The sequence below is a fragment of the Staurois parvus genome, unplaced genomic scaffold (assembly GCF_062004578.1).
Source record: "Staurois parvus isolate SC_StPar_1 unplaced genomic scaffold, SC_StPar_1.0 ptg000491l, whole genome shotgun sequence".
Classification (NCBI taxonomy): Eukaryota; Metazoa; Chordata; class Amphibia; order Anura; family Ranidae; genus Staurois; species Staurois parvus.
Genome location: NW_028318287.1, coordinates 238772 through 263661, shown reverse-complemented (window position 1 = coordinate 263661; position 24890 = coordinate 238772). Strand labels below are relative to the sequence as shown.

Here is a 24890-nt window from a genome sequence, read left to right as displayed (position 1 = left end):
CTCTCAGCACAGAAACCCTGGACGCCCCTTAGACGCATATGTGCGGCATGTGGGCAATAAAGACCACCCTCTTTGCTGTTGCACATCTGCATTACCTGGGCGGCAAGAGGCTAAATGCATTCATCTGATTTAAACTGAAAGTGGAACTTCATTCTCTCAATCAACATTGTCTCTTTTATTCATTACTAAACTTTTTTTTTTTCCATTTCTTCGGTTGCTTCCTGGTTTCTTGCCTAGGCAAATGATGTCATACATCTCAGGAGGGGAGGACGGGGTTGTTCAGCTAAGCACACCCTCCTGTATGTATGCCTGAGATAAGGGCAGATGGATTCCAGGAAGTAAATGCTACATGAATCAGAAATGCTAGGGAAGGGAGGGGGGCTAGTCACAGTGATTTATCAACAAAATTGCTATGAACATTAAAAATAAATGAAATTGCATTTTTGCATCAGATACTCAGATACAGTGTAGTTCCTCTTGAAAGTCCCATTGACCTTTAAATGGCAGATTGTACCAGTTATGTATGTTATGTAACATTTTAGGTTATGTTTTCTTTCAGCTTGTAGGCCCCATTCACACCTGAGCATTTTGTAGCACAAAGCTTGAAGCTCCAAAACACTTCAGGGGAAAAAAAATCACTATTACTCTATGGAGATGCTTCACATCTCCATTCCAAGTCGTCTGAAGCTCAAAAAAAGTTTTGTAGCTGCTTTTGTAGCTCAATTTGGGCAGATGTGCATGTTTTTGGAGCGTTTGTAATCCCATAAAAAAGCATAGAAACGAGTGATTGGCACGTATTTGCGCATTTTTGCACACGTTTTTCTGCTCTAATGGAAAAAAAAGAGTAATAGTATATGAATAAATAAATGTCCAATAAAATAACTACACATAGAAATAAAAAAATCATGATAAATAAATGAAAGACATTCATAATAATAAATTATTGGTATTATTATAATAGATTATTGGTATTCTTATTTTATTTCTTCTTCTCCATCACCTTCTTCTCCCTTTTCTTCTTCTTCTCTCTTCTCTCTCTCTTCCTCTTCTCTCTTCTTCTTCTCTTTTCTTCTTCTTCTCTCTCTTCTCTCTTTTCTTCTTCTTCTCTCTTCTTCTCTCTTCCTCTTCTCTCTTCTTCTTCTCTCTTCTTCTTCTCTCTTCTTCTTCTTCTTCTCTCTTCTTCTTCTCTCTTTTCTTCATCTTCTCTCTTTTCTTCTCCATCACCTTCTTCTCCCTCTTCTTCTTCTCTCTTCTCCCTCTTCTTCTTCTCTGTTCTCCCTCTTCTTCTTCTCTCTTCTTCTCTCCTCTTCTTCTCTCTTCCTCTCTCTTCCTCTTCTCTCGTCTCTCTTCTTCTTCTCTCTTCTTCTTCTCTCCTCTTCTCTCTTCTTCTTCTCTCTTCTCTCTCTTCTTCTCTCTTTTCTTCTTCTTCTCTCTTCTTCTCTCTTCCTCTTCTCTCTTCTTCTCTCTTCTTCTTCTCTCTTCTTCTTCTCTCTTCTTCTTCTCTCCTCTTCTCTCTTCTTTTCTCTTCCTCTTCTCTCTTTTTCTTCTCTCTTCCTCTTCTCTCTTCTTCTTCTCTCTTCTTCTCTCCTCTTCTCTCTTCTTTTCTCTTCCTCTTCTCTCTTCTTCTTCTTCTTCTTCTCTCTTCTTCTTCTCTCTTCTTCTTCTTCTTCTTCTCTCTTCTTCTTCTCCCTTTTCTTCTTCTTCTCTCTTTTCTTCTTCTTTTCTCTTCTCCTCTCTCTTCTTCTTCTCTCTTTTCTTCTCTCTTTTCTTCTTCTTTTCTCTTCTCTTCTCTCTTCTTCTTCTCTCTTCTTCTTCTCTCTTCTTTTCTCTTCCTCTTCTCTCTTCTTCTTCTCTCTTTTCTTCTTCTCTCTTTTCTGCTTCTTCTCTCTTCTTCTTCTTCTCTCTTTTCTTCTTCTTCTCTCTTCTTCTTCTCCCTTTTCTTCTTCTTCTTCTTCTCCTTTTTATTCTTCTTCTCTCTTCTTCTCTCTTCTTTTCTCTTCTCCTCTCTCTTCTCCTTCTCTCTTTTCTTCTCTCTTCTCCTCTCTCTTCTTCTTCTCTCTTTTCTTCTCTTCTCTCTTCTTCTCTTTTCTTCTTCTTCTTCTCTGTTTTCTTCTTCTCCTCTCTTTTCTTCTTCTCTCTTCTTCTCTCTTTTCTTCTCCTCTCTTTTCTTCTTCTCTCTTCTTCTCTCTTTTTCTTCTTCTCTCTCTTCTTCTCTCTTTTCTTCTTCTTCTCTCTTCTCCTCTCTTTTTCTTCTTCTTCTTCTCTCTTCTTCTCTCTTTTTTCTTTTTCTCTTTTCCTCTTCTTCTTCCTCTTCTTCTTCCTCTTCTCTTTTCTTCTTCTCCTTCCTCTTTTTCTCCCTCTTCTCTTTTCTTCTTCCTCTTCTTCTCCCTCTTCTCTTCTCTTTTCTTCTTCTTCTCGTCTTCTCTTTTCTTCTTCTTCTTCTTCCTCTTCTTCTCCCTCTTCTCTTTTCTTCCTCTTCTTCCTCTTCTCTTCTCTTTTCTTCTTCTCCCTAATCCTAACCATATTCTAACCTTAACTCTAACAAAAAACAACATATTAAAAAATGAATATCAATAATAACAAAAACTAAAACCTGATGGAAAAAATAACAGAAAAGCATAGCAACAAATGATGCAACAGATGATATATTTCTCTATTGGTTAATAAAAAAAATGCCAAAGCTCAAAAATGGCTAAAAGCGCTGTATGAAAACATGCAAAAACCGCTCCGCTCAGATGCAAATGCAGCCTTATTGCTACAGCTGGATTTATCTATAAAAAAATCTTGTTTTAGTTTGCTATAGAAATATCCGTGTTGATGATGTCATTTTCTATTGGCCGCGCTCCCCAGGTCTGAACTTGCTGGAGGGACAGTCTCGCCCCATCACCTGGGATCTCTTCCAGATTGCGGATAATGACAACATTCAAGCTGTTCGTCTGATAACAGTAGACGGATTGCATCACGGACGTCTCACGCTGAGAGGTGCACAAATGTCTTTTCTCTGTTGTTTTATGAGAACATGCAGCAGTGCAGAAATATTTAAAAATGACTTCCATTCCAACAAAGTATTGTTTAGTAACGATCACTGGTGGTTTTGTGGACTTTTTTTTTAAAAGCTGAGCTCCAGGCAGATATGGAAGATGCCAGCTTCTGCTTCTGCCGGCTCTTTAAAGTGGTTGTAAACCTCAGACGTGAAATATGAAAAAAACATATCCCTCTAAAGTGTGTGCTTGTCTCAGTCCTGAGCATGAAGTGTAATTTCTGTCTGCTGCCTCCTTCCTCTGCTTTCAGTCACTTCTGACAAGTTTTCCTGACACCAAGAGAAAAAAAGGTGACAGGAGAGGGATTTCCAGCACACAGCCTGTGATTGACAGCCTCAGCTCTGTTCCTGTGTGCTGTGTGAAGGAAGGGAGGGGTGTCCCTTCCCTCTCAAAGCTCAGTGAGTGAAGTGCTCTCCGTCCCCTTTTTTCTGACAGCTCAGGCAAGCTTTATATATTGTGGATTCTGGAGTCACTTCTGACAAGTTTTCCTGACACCAAGAGAAAATTGGTGACGGGGAGACCTTCAGCAGATTGACAGCCTCAGTTCGGTTCCTGTGAGCTGTGTGGAGTGGGTGTGTCTCTTCCTTCCAATCAGCTTTCAGAATTATCCTCAATGAACGCTGCAGTGTGTAATTTCAGGTCTCCACCCCCTTTTTTCTGAACTCTCAGACATTAAAAATTCAACATGTTGAATGAATGGAGAGGAGAGAAGACTGCAGATAAACAGGTACGACTTATGTAGGAGGATTTGGTTCATCTCTGTGTATCACCTGAGGCCAGTCACATCACTAGGTATATGAAAGGGTTTACACCCAATTTATGAGGCATTCAAAGTGGACCTTGGCCCCAAAGAATAATCCATGCGTACCTGGCTCTAGTCCCCTCTCTCCCCCACAATTGGATTTTTTTACATTTTTTTAACAGTTTTTCATAATTTTTTTTTGTGCTGCAAGAATGACTGTGAAGATGTGCTGAAGGGCTCTGCCCAGCCTTCGGGACCTAGCAGAGACCTCTGGCCCATCTGCACACACGTGGCTGTTCCCTGTGCTAGGACAGTGCAGTTAAGAAGGCCTAGGACCTCTTTTCTTCAAGCCAAACCCGAATACTTTAGCGGCACGTGGCATTTTTTTTATGTAGTATACACTATAGGATTGTAAAAGCCTTAGGATGCCTTCGGGTGCCCCAACGAAAGTAGAAAGGCGGCACACATAGCGTACAGTGGGTGTGAACCAGAAACAAATTCTCCTGCGCTCTAGGACCCAGGCGGGTGGCGGATGGATGGAACCAGATCTGGAAAAATGGACCACCAGTGCATGTAGAGTTGTGCAGCTCCAAACAAGGCTGGGGAAGCCCGACCAATACTGCAAAGCGACAAAGAAAACGAGAAGCTCACCAACCTCCCTTCTTCATCAGAGCTCTGATGAAGAAGGGATGCCCTTCGAAACGCGTCAGCTGTACTGAGTATCTACCCCCATGATGGGATTCGCGCTGGCTCCTTATCTTTCAAGTCCCTCTGAGGACTTACATGCCTGATTTTATTCGCTGTTTGTGAGTATCATTTTTTAATTAATACATTTTGGTTACTGAGGTAATGCGCTAGGGTGGTGCGCTTCTCGTTTTCTTTGTCGCTTTGCAGTACAGTGGGTGTGGCCAGATTATGCTAACAGTAGGGAGGCCTTAAAGGAGCATGATTAAATAAGTCTCTAGTATATGGTACATAGTCTCTAGTACACAGTCCATAGTATGTAGTCCTTAGTACACAGTCTCTAGTATATAGTCCCTAGTGGACAGTACACAGATCCTAGTCGCTTATCCATACCACATAGTGGTTAGTACACTGCTCATGATACATAGTGCACAGCCCCTGGTCCTAGTCTCTAGTATAGAATAATGAGGGTCTCTAATGGGGTCTCTAATGGGGGGCACTGATGGCTGATCTATTGGTTGGTCAACAACCATTTTATCAGCAGTCAGAATCCCCCGTTAGAGACCCCCATTAGCTCACAGTTCCATTATATCAGTGCCCCCCCCTTGCTTAGAGACCTCTATTAGAGAGAGACCCCCTCCTTATATAAACGCCCCCCTGCCCTCTAATACTTAGATTGCCTAATGCCTTACTGGCAGGAGGGATTCTGGAGCCCCTCCAAGCAAGTGTGTAGGAGCTTAGGAAAATCCCACTATGCATGTGTGCGCAGCGGCAAAAGCCTTACTGGTTGCTAGGACACCAACAGTCCTAGCAACCAATGACTGCACCAGAGACTATTGAGGCAGTTGGGTGGGGGGGGGGGTCAAGAGGTGCCTGGCAGGAAAGAAGGCAGAGAGCACATAGCACAGGCAGGGGCAGCCATCACTTGGTTTGTGTGTCTACCCCAATGGATTCCTGCACTTGCTCCATCTCCTGGACAGATTTACCTGATGGTTGTGACTGGAGGTATGTTGTGTCTGGGTTTCTGGTGGACAGAAACCCCAGCACAGGTGTCAAAACCCAGATGGTGCGGGTCAATCCCATATAGGTGATGCAGGGCTCTGCCAGGTCCCATAGGCTGGGCATAGCCCTTCGCGGGGTTAGCACCAGCAAAAGAATGCTTAAGCAGCCACTTTAGGGTGCCAGGATGAGGTAGGGGGGCCTCTTGCTGGGGATTCAGATTTTTAACCCTTTTGCTGCCCAGTTTATACAACATACAGACCTGACATCAGGGAGTTTTACACACACTCCCGGTGGCTGCAGCCACCGGGAGTGGGGTCATATCTTGGAAGCCAACTTCTAGCTGTCAGATGGAAGCAATCTACACCTCCACAGCCACTGAATTGCTTCCAGTATCTCTGGTAACAGGTGCCCCCCCCCCCACGCGCATGCCCCCGCCATAAATCCAAGGCTCCGCTTGCCCATCCCGGGACCAACATGACAGGTGCCGCCCAGTAGGGAGGAGGGAAATGAGCACTTTAAATAGAACTCATTACCAAAAAAATCATCATATGTGATGGCAAAAAAAGTTAAGTAAAACTGTAAAAAATTTAAGTTACACCCAGGAACATAAATTCATTTCCCAACCCCCACATACACACTTTTATGTACATAAATACCGGTTAGTAGATGGTGGCAGAAGGACAGTGGGGGAGGAAGGGGCAGCAAAAAGCGCAATCATCTGTGTAGACAAAAATCCTTGCACTGGCTCTTTGGGACACCTGCGCACCCATTGGACATTCAAAAATGGAGGCGCTTTTCCTCACTTTTCTTCCACTACCCTAAGTCTTTCTTGCTTGCCATCAACATTTTTTCCTTGAACGTTTATGAGTTACGCTGGTCATGAATGGATGAACCACCCAAAACTTGAGCCAGAGGTGGTCCTGTTAGAACCACCCAACCCAACATCTGTTGATCAGAAAAATGAAGGCTGAACAGTGCAGTCATTCTGAAAGCCAGAGGCACTGGTTTTCAGAATAAAATTGCAGACAGTGGAAGTTTCCTCCTGCTGCACTGTTTAGCGTGGTTGGGGGGGTATTGATTGATAAAGAGAATTCTAAAAGCGTATGGCTAGCCTTAGGTCCTTTTGTCTAAATGGGAGCCTTCTTTTCTTGTTACAAAAAGGTTTTTTGGTTCCTATTACTTTATTGTTCTTCCCAGCAGCCTGTCTCAACTTTTTTATCCCCAGTGGGAAGTTTGAAGTAATTTTCAGGTCAAAGTGAAAACCTCCTAAGTCCATTGGGGATCAATAGGAGAATGCCCCTTACATTGGTGGTCAGTAGGAAGAATGTTCCCTTACAGTTGTGGCTAGAATGTGGCCCTTACAGACAGCTAAAAAGATCATTAGCATCATGCTACTGGCTCTTCCAAGTGGTGAAGGACCTTGAAATGTGAAGGCATCATCAAATGGGAAGTCAATTACCACAGCTCAAAGAACCACTTACAACCTCTGGAGGAACCCTAGGTTTCCTTGGAACCCTGGTTGACACATACCAAACCTGTGCATATTGTATATGCAATTCATACCTTGAAAACTGTACTGAACCAAAGAAAAACCCAAAAAGCTCAGCTGTTATGAATTGTAATGATAATCATCTTTTTTCATGTTTCTCTTTAGACTCCAAGGCTTTTGTATTCACCGTCCAGGACATCAAAGACGGCGTTGTGCGTTACCACCACGATGACAGTGACACCACCAAGGACTTCATTGTCTTCCGAATTTTCGATGGTAAACACAGCATCCGACACAAATTCCCCATCAACATTCTGCCCAAGGACGACAGCCCGCCCTTCCTGGTTAACAATGTGGGTTTCGAGCTCTTGGAAGGTGCCTCTATCCTCATTGAGAAGGACATATTACTGGCAACTGATATGGATTCCAGTGATGACCACATCCTCTACAATATCACCAGGCCACCTAAAGCTGGAGAATTGGTGAAGAGATATTCCTCCGAGAGTCCCGGTAAATGCCACGGCTAGGTGTGTTTTACTTAAGGGTCCAGCAGGGTTTCCCTCTTTATTTGTGAACTGTTCTGAAAAACTAAAGATAACTTTTTTGGAGGCTCTTAACACCAACAAAGGTAAAAACTATATGGTTTGCTCTAGGTGTTCCGGTACTGACCTTCCTTCAGAGGGATCTCTTCCGCAGTCTCATCTATTACAGACATTTTGGTGGGGAGATCTTCCAGGACTCCTTCGAGTTTGTGTTGTCGGACAGCCACCAGCCTCCCAACTATTCTGACAAACATGTGAGTGCCACCCGCTTTAAACTCCAGTTCATTTAATATATATAGTAGGAGTAAATATTAAAAATGAACGTAAAATTAAATTACAGTGGATATAAAAAGTCTACACACCCCTGTTAAAATGTCAGGTTTCTGTGATGTAAAAAAATGAGACAAAGAAAAATTATTTCAGAACTTTTTGCACCTTTAGTCCTCATGCACATGTTTTTGGCTTTTGGGGTTTTTTCTACAGCCAGTAAACTCCCCCAGCATGTTATCCTATGTATCCATCCCCAGAATGTGATCCTATGTGTCCATCCCCGGCGTGTTATCCTACGTGTCCATCCCCGGCGTGTTATCCTGCGTGTCCATCCCCGGCATGTTACCCTACGTGTCCATCCCCGGCATGTTATCCTGTGTGTCCATCCCCGGCATGTTATCCTACGTGTCCATCCCCGGCATGTTATCCTACGTGTCCATCCCCGGCGTGTTATCCTACGTGTCCATCCCCGGCGTGTTATCCTATGTGTCCATCCCCGCCATGTTATCCTATGTGCCATCCCCAGCATGTTATCCTATGTGTCCATCCCCGGCATGTTATCCTATGTGTCCATCCCCAGCATGTTGTCCTATGTGTCCATCCCCAGCATGTTATCCTGTGTGTCCATCCCCGCCATGTTATCCTGTGTGTCCATCCCCGGCATGTTATCCTATGTGTCCATCCCCGGCATGTTATCCTATGTGTCCATCCCCGGCATGTTATCCTATGTGTGTCCATCCCCAGCATGTTATCCTGTGTGTCCATCCCCGGCATGTTATCCTATGTGTCCATCCCCGGCATGTTATCCTATGTGTCCATCCCTGGCATGTTATCCTGTGTGTCCATCCCCGGCATGTTATCCTATGTGAGGAGTTTTTTAGCTGTAAAAACGCTGTAAACCGTGGCAAACTGGCATTTTTGGACTTTATTTAGCAAATAAAAATTGGGGGGGGTCAAAAAAGCGCTAAAAAACACAAACACGGCTAAACGCTAATGCAAAAACACAAAAAAAGCTGAAAAACTCAAGTTTTTAAAGTGACTTTACACAACTAATGCGTTGGAGATCGGCAGGAGATAGCCCCAGGGTTAGCTTTCTAACACGTCTGGTCATTTTCTTAGGTTGTCGTCATCCTTATTACTTCAGTGAAAGATCAGCTTCCCAAAGAAGTATCTGGAAGTACGAGACATCTTATCGTGAAAGAAAATGAGGTGACCAGGATTGGCCGGAATCAGCTTCACTTTACCGACACCGAGTCACCGCATGGCCAGCTCCTGTACATTGTCACCAAGCCGTGTCACTCTCTGATGTCACCGAGGTATGAGACAGATTATGGATCTCCTACATTAGGGGCCTCCATACCTTCTAAACAAAGGGCCAGTTTACTGACATTCTGGCTGGGGTGGGGGGGGGGGCAGACTGTGTCCAATGGGAGTAGAAAATGTCCCAGCATCAGTGTAAGTGGACAACGTCTCATGCTTGATGTTCATTGGGAGCATAAAAAAAATTACATAAAGCCCTTGGTCAGGAGGAATGGTGCCCCATCACAGGTGTCAGTGGGAGGAATAACATCCCCATTGTATGTGTCAGTGGGTGGAATAGTGCCCCATTGTTGGTGTTAGTGGGAGGAATAGTGCCCCATCATTGGTATTAGTGGGAGGAATAGTGCCCCATCATTGGTATCAGTGGGAGGAATAGTGCCCCATCATTGGTATCAGTGGGAGGATTAGTGCCCCATCATTGGTGTTAGTGGCAGGAATAGTGCCCCATCATTGGTATCAGTGGGAGGATTAGTGCCCCATCATTGGTGTAAGTGGGAGGAATAATGCCCCATTGTTGGTGTCAGTGGAAGGAATAGTGCCCCATCATTGGTATCAGTGGAAGGAATAGTGCCCCATCATTGGTATCAGTGGGAGGAATAATGCCCCATTTTTGGTGTCAGTAGGAGGAAGAGTGCCCCATCATTGGTGTCAGTGGGAGGAATAGTGCCCCATCATTGGTGTCAGAGGAAGGAATAGGATGCCCATCGTTAGTGTCAGTGGGAGGAATAGTGCCTCATCATTGGTGTCAGTGGGAGAAATAGCAGCCCCATTGTTGGTGTCAGTAGGAGGAATAGTGCCCCCTTGTTGGTGTCAATGGAAGGAAAATCAGAGTTTTGATGGTGGTAACTGTAGACAAACCTTCTTGCATTGGTGGTCAGTGTAGATGGACTCCCTTTTATTGGTGGGGAGTATAGAGGCCCCCCTTCCATTAGCGGTCAGTGTAGATGGACCCCCTTATATTGGTGGGGAGTATAGAGGTCCCCCTTGCATTGGCGGTCAGTGTAGATGGACCCCCTTATATTGGTGGGGAGTATAGAGGTCCCCCTTGCATTAGCAGTCAGTGTAGATGGACCCCCTTATATTGGTGGGGAGTATAGAGGTCCCCCTTGCATTGGCAGTCAGTGTAGATGGACCCCCTTGCATTGGTGGGGAGTATAGAGGTCCCCCTTGCATTAGCGGTCAGTGTAGATGGACACCCTTGCATTGGTGGGGAGTATGAAGGTCCCTCTTGCAATAATAGTCAGTGTAGATGGACCCCCTTGCATTGGTGGGGAGTATAGACGTCCCCTTGCATTTTTGGTCAGTGTAGATGGACCCCCTTGCATTGGTGAGGAGTATAGAAGTCCCTCTTGCATTAGTGGTCAGTGTAGGTGGACCCCCTTGCATGGGTGGGGAGTATAGAAGTCCCCCTTACATTAGTGGTCAGTGTAGATGGACCCCCTTGCATTGGTGGGGGGGTATAGAAGTCCCCCTTGCATTAATGGCCAGTGTAGATGGACTCCTTTGTATTGGAGGGAAGTATAGAGGTCCCCCTTGCATTGGTGGTCAGTATAGATGAACCCCCTTGCATTGGTGGGGAGTATAGAGGTCCCCCTTACATTAGCGGTCAGTGTAGATGGACCCCCTTATATTGATGGGGAGTATAGAGGTCACCCTTGCATTGGCGGTCAGTGTAGATGGACCCCCTTGCATTGGTGGGGAGTATAGAGGTCCTCCATGCATTAGCCGTCAGTGTAGATGGACACCCTTGCATTGGTGGGGAGTATGGAGGTCCCTCTTGCATTAATAGTCAGTGTAGATGGACCCGCTTGCATTGGTGGGGAGTATAGACGTCCCCCTTGCATTTTTGGTCAGTGTAGATGGACACCCTTGCATTGGTGAGGAGTATAGAAGTCCCCCTTGCATTTTTGGTCAGTGTATCAGTGTAGATGGACCCCCTTGCATTGGTGGGAAGTATAGAGGTCCCTCTTGCATTTGTGGTCAGTCTAGATTCACCCCCTTGCATTGGTGGGGAGAATAGACGTCCCCCTTACATTTATGGTTAGTGTAGATGGACCCCCTTGCATTGGTGGGGAGTATAGAGGTCCCTCTTGCATTAGTGGTCAGTTTAGATGGACCCCCTTGCATGGGTGGGGAGTATAGAAGTCCCCCTTGCATTAGTGGTCAGTGTAGATGGACCCCCTTTGCATTGGTGGGGAGTATAGAAGTCCCCCTTGCCTTGGTGGTCAGTGTAGATGGACCCCCTTGCATTGGTGGGGAATATAGAGTCCCCCTTTACATTATTGTTCAGTGTAGATGGACTTCCTAGCATTGTTGGGGAGTATAAAGGTGAAGGCTGGATCTGGCCTATCTGATGTGGGGGGGGGGGGGGGGGGCAGGGGATGCAAGGTTAGCAGGGCAGTGTATAGAAGTCAGTAGGGCAGTGTACAGGGGGGCCAGCAGGGCATAGAGAGAGGGAAAGTAGGGGAGTTTACAGGCGGCCAGATGGGGTAGAAAATAGGGGTCAGCAGGACAGAGGATGGGAGATTAGCAGGGGGGTGTACAAGAGTCAGTGGGGCAGTATACAAGGGGTTCTGTAGGGTGCAGGATAGGGGTCAGCAGGCAGAGAATGGGAGGTCAGCTGGGAAGTGTACAAGAGTCAGTAGTATACAGGGGTTCAGTAGGGCAAAATATAGGGGTCAGCAGGGCAAAGTACATGGGGCAACAGATGAGATAACAGTCACGTGGCCAAGAACAATTAATGTCACAGATGTAATTTTTGTCTATTGGCTAATACAAAAACACCAGAACTCATAAATTCTGAAAACACCTGAACAACTCGCGCACAAACGTTCACGAACGTGCTTAAAAACGCACAACAAAACGCACAAAAAAATGCACCAAAACACTACACTCAGATGTGAATGGAGCCTGAGCGGGATGTGTATTCTCACTGTATGCAAGTAAGGTTGTAGAGTTTCTTTTTGTACGGTTACAATGCCAAAGTTCTTCTATGAACAGAAAACTTGCCGGTAAAATGCATCACTATCCACAATTTAAGTGTATTATTATTGTTGTCACAACTAATGTTTTATTTATTTAATCACATTCTTCATGTAAGCCCTGGTTCACACCGGTGAGACTTGTCATGCGATTTGACAGTTCCACCCTAATTGTGCCTATGGAACCATTCAAATCGGTGCGACTCCGACTTTGCGGTGCGGCACCGATTTTGAAAAAAGGTCCCAGTGCTATTTTTTGCGATTTCACGTGCGACTTGCATAAACATCTGTGCATGAAGTTTGCACAGATGTCAAGCCAGCCTCACATGAAATCGCACTGACCAGCGGCTTAGAGATCGCGCTACTTCAAGTGAAGTAGCACAATTTCAAAGCCGCATTCAGTGTGATCCAGCGCTCATTGTCAACCAGGGCTAACTCTGTTGGCCTTATCCAATCAAAAGTGCAGAAACTCATATCAACCAATGAAACTCATATGAGCCATTCACTCGGAAGCCATAGTGGTGCAAAAACGTAATTCTGCACTTGGCTGACCATTTGGAAACTCGGGCACTGCCCGAGGGCCCGGGGTCAGTAGGGGGCCCCATGAGATGCCCCTGGTACCTTTTTCATAGGCTTTTTTGAGTTTGGGCAAGGACACAGGGGCCCCATGATCCCCTATTGCCCGGGGGCCCCATGAGTTGTCAGTCCGCCGCTGGCCACATCTATGACTATTATCATCATCAGCACAAATCTTTCTGGCAGGACTATTTTGTACACCTCATGAATTCTAGTCGAAATGTTTTCTAATGTATTCTAAACATGTTGGGATATTTTTCCCAATAATATTCTCCTTTAACATTTCAAATACTGTACATGTGAAAACGTAACTCAAGAAAGGCCAATCTGCATCCCCAAACAGTCTGCTACCCGCTCTGTGACCCCTATACACAGATCCTTCACTTACAGGCGATGTCTCATGTCCTAGTGAAGTATTGAAGAGCAGACTTCTATCATGACTGGTTCACAATGCAATTTGTGATGTGCTTTTAGCCTGACAAGTGAAATTCAAGGAGAGAGAGAGAGAGAGAGAGAGAGAGAGAGAGAGGGGGGGGGGGGGAGAAAGAGAGAGAGGGGGGGAGAGAGGGGGAGAAAGAGAGGGGGAGAGAGGGGGGAGTTAGAGAGAGAGGGGGGCAAGAGAGATAGAGGGAGAGGGGGGAGAGAGAAAGGGGGGTGGAGAGGGGGAGAGAGAAAGAGAGAGTGATGGAGAGAGGGGGGAGAGAGGGGGAGGGAGAGAGAGAGAAAGAGGGAGAGGGGGGAGAGAGGGGGAGGGAGAGAGAGAAAAAGAGGGAGAGGGGGGAGAGAGAGTGATGGAGAGAGAGGGGGAGGAAGGGAGAGAGGGGGGGGATAGAGAGAAAAAGATGGCGAGAGAGAGAGAAAGAGAGGGAGAAAGGGAGAGGGGGGAGGGGGAGAGAGAGAGGGAGAGAAAAAGAGAGAGTGAAAGAGGGGGCAAAAGAGAGAGAGAGAGGGGAGCAAGAGAGATAGAGGGAGAGAAAGAGAGGGGGGAGAGGAGAGGAGGAGAGAGGGAGAGAGAGAAATGGGGGGGGGGGGGTGATGGAGAGAGAGAGGGGGGAGGAAGGGAGAGAGAGAGAGGAAGAGAAAGAGGAAGAGCGAGAAGGAAAGAGAGAGAGATCTGAAAAACCTTAGGACAAGGCGGATCAAAATAAACACAGCTGTATTAAAATCCTATTAAAAACACATTGCTATTTAAGACACTTTTGATTTGCACCACTGGAGATCCACGAATCGCAGTACAAAACTGAGTGATTTTACAACGCATATGTGTGAGCCTAGGCAGAGTCTCTCTTTCCCCACATACCTTCATATTGTGAGGTTTAACATTCAGAGAATACACATTGTAACCGTTCTCTGTATTGTCTTCAGGATCCAGGATGCCGGGAAACTTATCTTTGTAGATACAGCAAACACTTTAGAAAAAGATCCATTAATCCCTGCCCTGAATGTTTTCTCCCAGGTACGTGCACTTCCTCTGCTTCTTTTCGTTTCTCCTTCCTTCCATCTGTCCTCTTACTTGCTCTCTTTATTTTTCTCTCTCTCTATTTCTCTATTCCTCTCTTTTTATCCATTTGTCTGGTTTATTTTGCTTCCTTCCTTCCTTCTTCTCCTTCTTTCTTTCCTCCCTGTCCATATCTTTTTCTCTATCTCTTTTTGTTTTCTTTTGCTCCTTCCTTCTTTTCTTCCTTCTTCTATCCTTACTTTCTTGCTTTCTTCATTCCTCTCATCTTTCTATCCCTCTTTTCTTTCCTTTCCTTTCCTTTCCTTTCCTTTCCTTTCCTTTCCTTCCTTTCCTTCCTTCCTTCCTTCCTTCCTTCCTTCCTTCCTTCCCTTCCTTTCCTTCCTTCCCTTCCCTTTTCTTCCTTCTTTCTTTCTTTCTTTCTTTCTTTCTTTCTTTCTTTCTTTCTTTCTTTCTTTCTTTCTTTCTTTCTTTCCTTCCTTTCCTTCCTTCCTTCCTTCCTTCCTTCCTTCCTTCCTTCCTTCCTTCCTTCCTTCCTTCCTTCCTTCCTTTTTCTCCTGTCTTCTCTCCTCCATTCACCCTCTATCTCTCTACTCTTCTCCTCTTGGTGTATGCTTCTTTCATTCCTCTCTCTCATCTCTCTATCCCTCTATTTTTTCTCTATCTTTTCCACATGGGAGAAAAATATATTTGAAATACTACAATTTTGGCCATATTCAATATATTTCAATACAAACATATATATATATAGTTTATATACTGTATGTTGAAATGCATGTTTATATATTACAAAATATATGAAAAATATTTTTAAGAATATATATTCTTTAAATATATTCTTCAGATGTTTTTTAACACATAAAACAGTCATTTTAAAATATATTTTTAGATATATTTGTAAATATATATATTTTTAAAGACATACAGTATATTTGAATATGTATTTTGAAAAATATTTTTCATATATTGTAATATAAACGCATTTCAACATACAGTGTGTATATATATATATATATATATATATATATATATATATATATTTATTTATTGAAATATATTGAATACGGCCAAAATTGTAGTATTTCAAATATGTCAATATATTTGGAAATAATATTTTAAAGATATATTTAAAATATATTTTTCTTCCATGGGGGTTCTTTCTTTTTCTTTCCTTCCTTCCTTTTTTCCTTCTCACCTTCCTTCCTTCCTTTTTGCCTTTTTTCTTTCCTTCCTTTTTTTCTTCCTTCTTTCCTTCCTTCCTTCCTACCTTCCTTTTTTTTCCTTCTTTCCTTCCTTTCTACCTTCCTTTTTTTTCCTTCTTTCCTTCCTTTCTACCTTCCTTTTTTCCTTATTTCCTTCCTTCCTTCCTTCCTTCCTTTTTCCTTCCTTCCTTCCTTCCTTTTTTTCCTTCTTTCCTTCCTTCCTTCCTTCCTTCCTTCCTTCCTTCCTTCCTTCCTTCCTTCCTTTTTCTCCCGTCTCCTCTCTTCCCATCATCCTCAGTCTCTCTGGTCTCCTCCACCCTGTGTATGCTTTCTTCATGCCCAAGAAGAACATTTCTTGTCCCCATTTCCCCCCTCAGTAATAGAAGAATGGAAGAGTTTGCCTCTGATGGGCATCTTTCTCCAGCCCCTCAGACCTATTATTTGTCTATTTGATGATATTTTGAAATCCTCCCGCCAGGAAGCCGTAACACACCTGAAAGTGGCGTACATGCCGCCGATCCGGGACATCGGACCCGACCCCTTGTATGTTCAGTTTGAGTTCTTGGTAAGCGATGAGGATGGAGGGAAGCTGACTGGACTCCTCTTCAATATAACGGTCATGCCGGTGGATGATCAGACCCCAAAGGTGCGTATGTGCAGCAGACGAAATGTATCCAGATGTAATATTACTGGTTATAAAAATTCAATTCAGAGAATATAATTACAACTTCAGCATCCCAGAATGTATTTATGTGTCCTTATTAAAGTCTGTGAGATCTCGTAGCAAACATGCATCTACAACCCCAAGTCCAAAAAAGTTGGGGCGCTGTGTAAAATCTACATAAAATCAGAGCGCAATCATTTGCAAATCTCATAAACCAATATTTTCTGTACAATAGAAAGTAGAAAACATCAAATGTTTAAACTGAGAAAATGGACCAGGAAAAAAATAAGATCACGTTGAAGTTGATGGTAGCAACATGTCTCAAAAAATTTGGGACAGGCTCATGTTTCCCACGGTGTAGCATCCTCCCTTCTTTTAATAATACTCTGTAAATGTCTGGGAACTGAGGAGACCAGTTGCTAGAGTTTTGGGAGAGGAATTTTGTCCCACTCTGACTCTCTAAGATGCTCTTTTTATACCCAATCATGTAACTGACCTGTTGCCAATTAACCATCCATTCTTCCATGTTAGTACCACTTACTTTGCCAGCTTTTTCTTGCCCTGCCCAACTTTTTGGAGATGTATTGCTGCCATCCATTTCAAAGGTATCGTATTTCTTTTCTTAAAATGGTACATTCTCTCAGTATAAACAGTTGATTTATTTTCTATTGTAAATAAAATATTGTTTTTTGAGATTTGCAAATCATTGCATTCTGTTGTTATGTAGATTTTACAGAGTGTTTCAACTTTTTTGGAATTGGTGTTGTATCTTGGCACCCAGGCAGATGGAACTACACATAAACACCTACTGTTTCAGTTTTCAGTGGATGCTGTACAGTTAAATTCCATGACAGTTTCTTCTATTCCTTAAGTGCTCTACTGGTGGATTCTGCTAACCTATTTTGCCCATTATGAGGGGCTCCCACCATCCCTGAGCTGAGTTCCCAGTCTGTACACCTGCTGTGCCCATTATGAGGGGTTCCCACCATCCCTATGCTGAGTTTCCAGGTCTGTACACCTGATGTGCCCGTTATGAGGAGTTCTCACTATCCCTTTGCTGAGTTTCCAGGTCTGTACACTTGATGTGCCCATTATGAGGGGTTCACACCATCCCTTTGCAGAGTTCCCGGTCTGTATACCTGCAGTGCCCATTAATAGGGGCTCCCACCATTCCTGAGCTGAGATCACAGGTTTGTACACCTGCTGTGCCTATTATGAGGGGTTCCCACCATCACTGTGCTGAGTTCCTGGGTCTGTACACCTGCTGTGCCCATTATGAGTGGTTCCCATCATCCCTGTGCTGAGTTCCTGGGTCTGTAAACCTGCTGTGCCCATTATGAGGGTTTCCCACCATCCCTGTGCTGAGTTCCTAAATCTGTACACTTGCTGTGCCATTATGAGGGGTTCCCACCATGCCTTTGCTGAGTTCCCAAATCTGTACACCTGCTGTGCCCATTATGAGGGGTTCCTGCCATTCCTGTGCTGAGTTCCCAGGTCTGTACATCTGCTGTACCCATTATGAGGGGTCCCCACCATCCCTGTGCTGAGTTTCCGGGTCTGTACGCCCGCTGTGCCTTGTGAACGTGTACCAGTGTTTCTCAACGCAGCCTAAAGTCCAAGAATAAGTGGGCCAGGGTGGTGGTCTTGTTACAGGGTTTCAGCCCATCCAGCACTGAAAATGTGCATTAGGTTGTGTGGCAGAAACTGGCGTAACAACCAGTCACAAGGGGGCCTTTGAGTAGATAAACTGTGGTGCAAAAAAAAACTGTTGGTGATCTTCATCATGTTGATTGGTGCCGTTGTTCACCAAATGTTACCTTTCAGATTTTTACCAGCCCTGTGAGAACAGAGGAAGGAGCCAGCTCCCTGATTACTGGGGAAAATATCGATCTCTCTGATGTAGATACAAAAGAGGAGAATCTGAGAATTATTTTAAAGTCCCGTCCTCTGCATGGAAACCTGGAACTCCACGGAGTCATTCTGCCTGAGGGAGGCTCCTTTAGCCTTGAAGATCTTCGAAGTTTGAACGTCAGGTAGGAATAAAGTGCTTCTTCATTACAAGATGGAAAGTATTTATATCAGCCATTCTCAACTATTGCAACATGGGAGAGCCAGTAGCATGACACCAATTATCTGACTGTAACAGTGGCAATTTAACCACCACTGTAATGGGGGACATTCTTCCCACTGAGCACCAATTTAAAAGAGTGTTGTCCTCACTGACCACCAATGTAGAGTGTTGTCCTCACTGTCCGCCAATGTAAGGAGTTTTCTTCTTACTAACCATCAATGTAAGGGACATTCTTCCCACTGACCCCCAATGTAAGGGACATTCTTCCCACTGACCCCCAATGTAAGGAGCATTCTTCCCACTGACCCCCAATGTAAGGAACATTTTTCCCACTGACCTCCAATCTAAGGAACTTTCTTCTTACAAACCATCAATTTAAGGAGCATTCTTCCCACTGATCACCAATGTAAGGAGCATTTTTCCCACTGACCTCCAATCTAAGGAACTTTCTTCTTACTAACCATCAATGTAAGGAGCATTCTTCCCACTGATCACCAATGTAAGGAGTATTCTTCCTACTGACCCCCAATGTAAGGAGCATTCTTCCCACTGACCCCCAATGTAAGGGACATTCTTCCCACTGACCCCCAATGTAAGGGACATTCTTCCCACTGATCACCAATGTAAGGAGAATTCTTCCCACTGATCACCAATGCAAGGGGTATTCTTCCCACTGATCACCAATGTAAGGGGCATTCTTCCCACTGACCACCAATGTAAGAGACATTCTTCCCACTGACCGCGAATGTAAACAGCATTGTTCTCATTGACCACTAATGTAAGGAAACTCTTACCACTGACCACCAATGTAAGGAGCTTTTCTTCTTACTAACCATCAATGTAAGGAGCATTCTTCCCACTGACCAGCAATGTAAGGGGCATTCTTCCCACTGACCGCGAATGTAAACAGCATTGTTCTCATTGACCACTAATGTAAGGAAACTCTTACCACTGACCACCAATGTAAAGTGTTGTTCTTACTGACCACCAATGTAAAGAATACTCTTCCCACTGACCACCAATGTAAGGAGCATTCTTCTCACTGACTACCAATGTAAAGAACGTTGTTCTCACTGACCACCTTTATAAGGGGCATTTTTCCCACTTTTTCTCCATGTCTACTCTATCTCAAGAAAATGTTGCTTTTACACCAGGAAAGATCTGAACCTTCATGTGCACCAACTAGGGCCCCATCAAGCGCGTAGAAGATAGGACACCTCTGTGTTGAGTAAGAAAAACAAGCAAAAGGGACATTGATTAACCAAAGAATCTATTTACTGAGTTCAACCCAGTCACCAGTGACTGAAAACCCAAGTGTGAGTTATCTTGACAATTTGATAATTCCTTCCAGCTGACTTGGGTAGAAACATCACAGAGCTGGGACTGCTATTTAAATTCAGATTTGCAGGACATTTAGGCCTCATTCACACCATACGTGCAGAAAAACCGCTGAAAAATGACATGCAGATTTCACTTGCAGAGACAGCAGTTTTCATGCGCTCTTCAATGAGTTTTATACACGTTGCAGATTCCTGCACAGAAAAAAATCTGCAGGTGATACCAGTGTGAACAGGACTTATAGAGAACAATTGATTTTGTTGTGTCCTTGCAGAATGCGTCCAGAAAAACTAATGGATAGTGCTGGGAATTCCTGCAACTTGCTGCCAGCTCTATACTGTCAAAAGCTTAATAAATACATATTTCTATGTTAGGATTCTTGTTTTTATTGGCAGGTATCAGCATGATGACTCCGAATCATACGAAGATGTGATTGTTTTCACCGTGACAGATGGAAATAATGAAGCGGATGGTGTGCTCGGGGTTCAGGTAATTTAATCAGGAATTATAGTTCTCAAAATAAAATGACACATAATATTCACGTTTTATGTTTTTGTTACATTTCCATGTGTCTATTCAGCACAGTCCTCGGTTACCTTTACCTGCCTGCAGCTCTGTTGCGCACATTGCAGGTCACAGTATCCTCAGGAAAGTGCCTTTGGTTACATTAAACCCCTCTCACACAAAAGCTGAATGAAGAAAAGGTTTCAGGTACCCAAGTGTGATCGGTCATTAAGAAGAAAAAAGATCGAATAAAAATTCTTGTTCAGCAGTGACAGGTCATCTTTAATTTTATTTAAAGGAGAACTTAAAGAGGAGTTCCAGTTGAATGACTTTTAAAATACAGCCACTTACCTGTCCCTTGGTCCCGCGGTGTCCTCACCACGGTTGGTTTCACCGGCCGTCTTGTCTCCCTGGTGCCGGCATCTTCAGTGTGGGCACCCAGCTGTGACAACTTGTGGCTTCACAGCCGGGTGCCCACTGCACATGTGCGAGTAGCTCTGCGCTTTGTGGATGGTCCTGTAGTTTTCTGGGACGTGTCACGTGTACGTGGAGGGAGGGGGGAGGCGATAGCACTGGAAGTGGGAGCAGGGACCTGTCAAATTCAGGTACCTGCTCCCCAAAGGTGCCAATCCTTAATGGGGAGCGGAAGACAAAACCTTAAAGCGAGCGGTTCTTCCCCTTTTTGGGTGGAGCCAGTGGCAGACTGGCAACTCATGGGGCCCCCGGGCAATAGGAAATAATTGGGCCCCTGTGTCCTTGCCCACACTCAAACCACACCCAAAAAAGCCAAGCCTATAAAAGGTACCAGGGGCATCTCATGGGGCCCCCCACTGACCCCGGGCCCTCGGGCACTTCCCAGGTGGCTGAATGGTCAGTCCGCCCTTGAGTGGAGCTCTGCTTTAAGATGCAATATTCAGCACCAATCCACAGATTGCCCCCCTGCAGTACTTTTTTTCTGCCATTAGATGTCATCAGTCTTATAGCCAGTATCATTTAACCCACTTCCTCCAAGCCTTGGTCATCCTGGACCTGTCCCCGGCATGTTACTGGACAGTGAAAGGAGAAGCAGCAGAATGATGAGCTCATCGCTCTATCCTCTTATCAGTATGTTCCTTATTAGTACATGATCTGTATGCTGGATGGGCTGCTTCTTCCTCTCACTTTCCAGCTCTGCTGTACAGGGATGCAAGAGGCTGATAACAGGTCACATTCAGGAGCTTTCACTGCTTGCATTTAATAATGCATTTATTGATGTATTAATAATTACCGGAGTGCATTAATTTGTATCTTTTATATCGGCCTGGAGTTCAGCCTAATTTTTTTTTCTGGGATGAAAAGGTGCAATCTCAAGCGTAGTATTATCAAACATTTACTGTGATATTCAACCTGTATATGTTAAAACCCACATGGAAGATATTTTTTTTTTTATATATTCTTCTAATTTTTTTTAACATATAAAAAATTAAGTCCTGAAATGAGTTTGATTTATTTTGGGACCTTTTTATAACTTTTACTTGACTTGTTATAAACTTGTGGCTCTCTTTTCCTTTACCCTTTGGACATTTTCTTGATTATGTGTACTGGGCAATTCTTAGCAGTGAAGTGCTTTGTCCATGTAGGGGGCTTTTCCCCACTGACCAACAACGTAAGAGACATTCTTCCCACTGACCAGCATTGTAAGGGGCATTTTTCCCACTGACCCCCAATGTAAGGAGCATTCTTCCCACTGACCACCAATGTAAGGAGCATTCTTCCCACTGACCACCAATGTAAGGAGCATTCTTCCCACTGACCACCAATGTAAGGAGTATTCTTCCCACTGATCACCAATGTAAGGGACATTCTTCCCACTGATCACCAATGTAAGGAACATTCTTCCCACTGATCACCAATGTAAGGGACATTCTTCCCACTGACCACCAATGTAAGGGACATTCTTCCCACTGACCCCCAATGTAAGGAGCATTCTTCCCACTGACTAACAATGTACGGAGAATTTTTCCCACTGACGTCCAATGTAAGGGGCATTCTTCCCACTGACCACCAATGTAAGGGGCATTCTTCCCACTGACCACCAATGTAAGGGGCATTCTTCCCACCGACGTCCAATGTAAGGAGCATTCTTCCCACTGATCACCAATGTAAGGGACATTCTTCCCCCTGATCACCAATGTAAGGGACATTCTTCCCACTGATCACCAATGTAAGGGGCATTCCTCCCACTGACCACCAATGTAAGGGGCATTCTTCCCACTGACCACCAATGTAAGGAGCATTCTTCCCACTGACCACCAATGTAAGGAGCATTCTTCCCACTGACTAACAATGTACGGAGAATTTTTCCCACTGACGTCCAATGTAAGGGGCATTCTTCCCACTGACCACCAATGTAAGGGGCATTCTTCCCACTGACCACCAATGTAAGGGGCATTCTTCCCACTGACCACCAATGTAAGGGACATTCTTCCCACTGACCACCAATGTAAGGAGCATTCTTCCCACTGATCACCAATGTAAGGAACATTCTTCCCACTGACCACCAATGTAAGGAACATTCTTCCCACCGGCTTCCAATGTAAGGGGACTACAATTTTCACAATCTGTTTTTCTTTTCTGGCCATAACTAATAGGCCTCATTCACTCTAGGCATAAAAAATGCTGCTTTTACAGCTGTTTGAGGGTTTTTTTCTGCCTCTAAATTCCTCCCCATGTTAACCTATGTGTCTGTGCATACTCTAGGCATTTACAGGATTTTAGAGGGAGGTGAGTTTAGTGGCGGAAAAAACCCACGGTACGTTCAGGAGAGGAGCTGTTGAACTTTAAAAAAAAACACCTGATTCACCTAGACGCACGTTACTGTTAGATGCAGGGGCAGACTGACCATTTGGAAATTCGGGCACTGGCCGAGGGCCCGGGTCAGTAGGGGGCCCCTCGAGATGCCCCTGGTACCTTTTTCATGGGCTTTTTTGAGTTTGGGCAAGGACACAAGGGCCCCATGATCCCCTATTGCCCGGGGGCCCCATGAGTTGTCAGTCCGCCCCTGGTTAGATGCTTTCAGCGCTTGAGCATCTTTTGATTTCATTGGTCAGAATAAATTAATGTTCTGGCCAATGAAATTAATACAATTCCAAGCACTTGATGCACCTAAACAAGCTTGAAAAACTGTGGCTTAGGGGTGGTTTTGCAGCTGCTTTTCTCCTGCCAGGCGCAAAGCATTTAGAAGAGCCCCGGTGCGCATGAGGTCTTATTCTTTTTTTTTTTTTTAATGATCAGTATTGACATATAGGACAAAGGGGTATTGTACAATAATTGGCTCCGGGTCTCAAAAATGTTAATTTCAACATATTCTTTATTATGTCTTTTAAAACTTTCAACATCACAGTGAAAAGATTTCAAGCCGGGATTCCCCGGGACCTCAAAATGATTTTAAGGGTTCGTCCGTGGTGAGAAGGTTGAGAAGGCTGTAGATTGTTGGTGATGCAGAAAATATCGGATTGTCTTTTGGGAGCAAATGTTCCTTTTAGGAGGAAATGAGATCATGTTTTCTTATAAGAGTTCTTTTTAACTTGCTTTAGATCCACTGCAGGTTTTGGACTTTGAGTTTTCTTGGTGTTTTTCAGTGAATTGATTGCTGCCTTTTGGTTGCACTCCATGGACTTGTCTTTATTAACCCATGTCGTTCTACTTGCTTGGAGCCATCAAAGTCTTTGCAATGCCGGTATTTGAACATGTATGCCGTGTGCCAGAATCCTGTGAATAATTGGGGTGAATGGAGATCCTGAAATTGATACATTTGTTCGGCTCTCCGACAATAATTTTTAGGAGCGGTTCCAGTGTAATGTAGCACAATATCTACTGACGAAAGTATCTCTCATTACCCCGACAAATTGGCATCCTCGCTGGGCCCTCTACCATCCTGTTAAACAAGCGCCTCCATTAACCTCTGAATGGTGGGTATAATTAGGAAGGTAATGAGGCGCCAGATTTGCCACATACACCTGCAATATTTGTGACAACAGGAACGTTTCGCAGCAGCTGCCTATGGAAATATGGACTATTCCATGCGCTCGCTTTGTGTCATCCAATAGTTAATAAAGTAGATTTAATAAAGAGACCCCGTCATGACTGAGCTGATGCAGAAATTTGAATATTCATTCTTAAAGCTGAATTCCAGCCTTACCTTCAGTCATGCACAGTTGTTCCAGCTCCTCTCTTGTACTGAAGCTGCTTACTTCTGTATTGTCCTCTAGCTTTCTAGATTAGAAAGGGGGGGGGGGGTTAGTTAGAAGATTGTTAGAAGCCTGGGTATGAGTCAGCCTGGGAGTGAGTCAGTGAGTTCCCTTCAGGTTAGGCTGGGAGGCTCTACAGGTCAGGGCTTCTGGAGCCCTCCCACTTTTCTGGAAACCACTTTCGAGAAGAAGGGCAGAGGGTCAATTCCCAGGCAGGAGGCCTGGCATGGTGGCTAGGACATCCCTTGTGAAAGAGCCTGATCAGTTGGTGTCGGGTGCAAGATGGAGTGAGGAAGGAGCTGCTGTTGTGGAGCCTGGGAGGGGGCCCCAGAGGAGGGAGGGCCTGCCTACAGGCTGAAGCTGGACAGAAGACCTCTGCTGTCCCATAGTCTACCTAGGAAATACAGCCTGTCAACAGGGAAGAAGCCATCCCAACGTAAGGTCTGAAAGCAGCTGCAACCCATTAAGCTGTAGGAATAGGACAGTGTAAGTCAGGGGCAGACTGACAACCCATGGGGCCCACGGGCAATAGGGGATCATGGGGCCCCTGTGTCCTTGCCCACACTCAAAGCACACCGAAAAAAGCCTATAAAAGGTACAAGGGCCATTTCATGGGGCCTCGTACTGACCCCTGGCCCTCGGGCAGTGCCTGAGTGCTCGAATGGTCAGTCCACCCCTGGTGTAAGTACTCCTACACCCCCTGGGCCAAAAAAGGGAGAGGGCAGTCAGGTGCAATACCCAACTAGTTCTCCCTCGGACTACTTCATCTGTAGGTATTG

At 44.6% G+C, this 24890-nt stretch overlaps 1 protein-coding gene across 1 annotated transcript in view; it reads left to right on the top strand.

Moving 5' to 3' along the window:
* The window catches only part of LOC149452180 (FRAS1-related extracellular matrix protein 1-like), a 278816-nt gene that overhangs the window by 59872 nt on the left and 194054 nt on the right, over positions 1 to 24890 (top strand). Inside the window, exons 8-15 of the mRNA XM_089689678.1 lie at positions 2851 to 2982; positions 7124 to 7468; positions 7612 to 7754; positions 8890 to 9086; positions 14013 to 14103; positions 15784 to 15951; positions 17794 to 18002; positions 19774 to 19867. Of these exons, the coding sequence (XP_089545804.1) occupies positions 2851 to 2982; positions 7124 to 7468; positions 7612 to 7754; positions 8890 to 9086; positions 14013 to 14103; positions 15784 to 15951; positions 17794 to 18002; positions 19774 to 19867 (1379 nt within the window). The remainder of the gene's footprint in view (positions 1 to 2850; positions 2983 to 7123; positions 7469 to 7611; positions 7755 to 8889; positions 9087 to 14012; positions 14104 to 15783; positions 15952 to 17793; positions 18003 to 19773; positions 19868 to 24890) is intronic.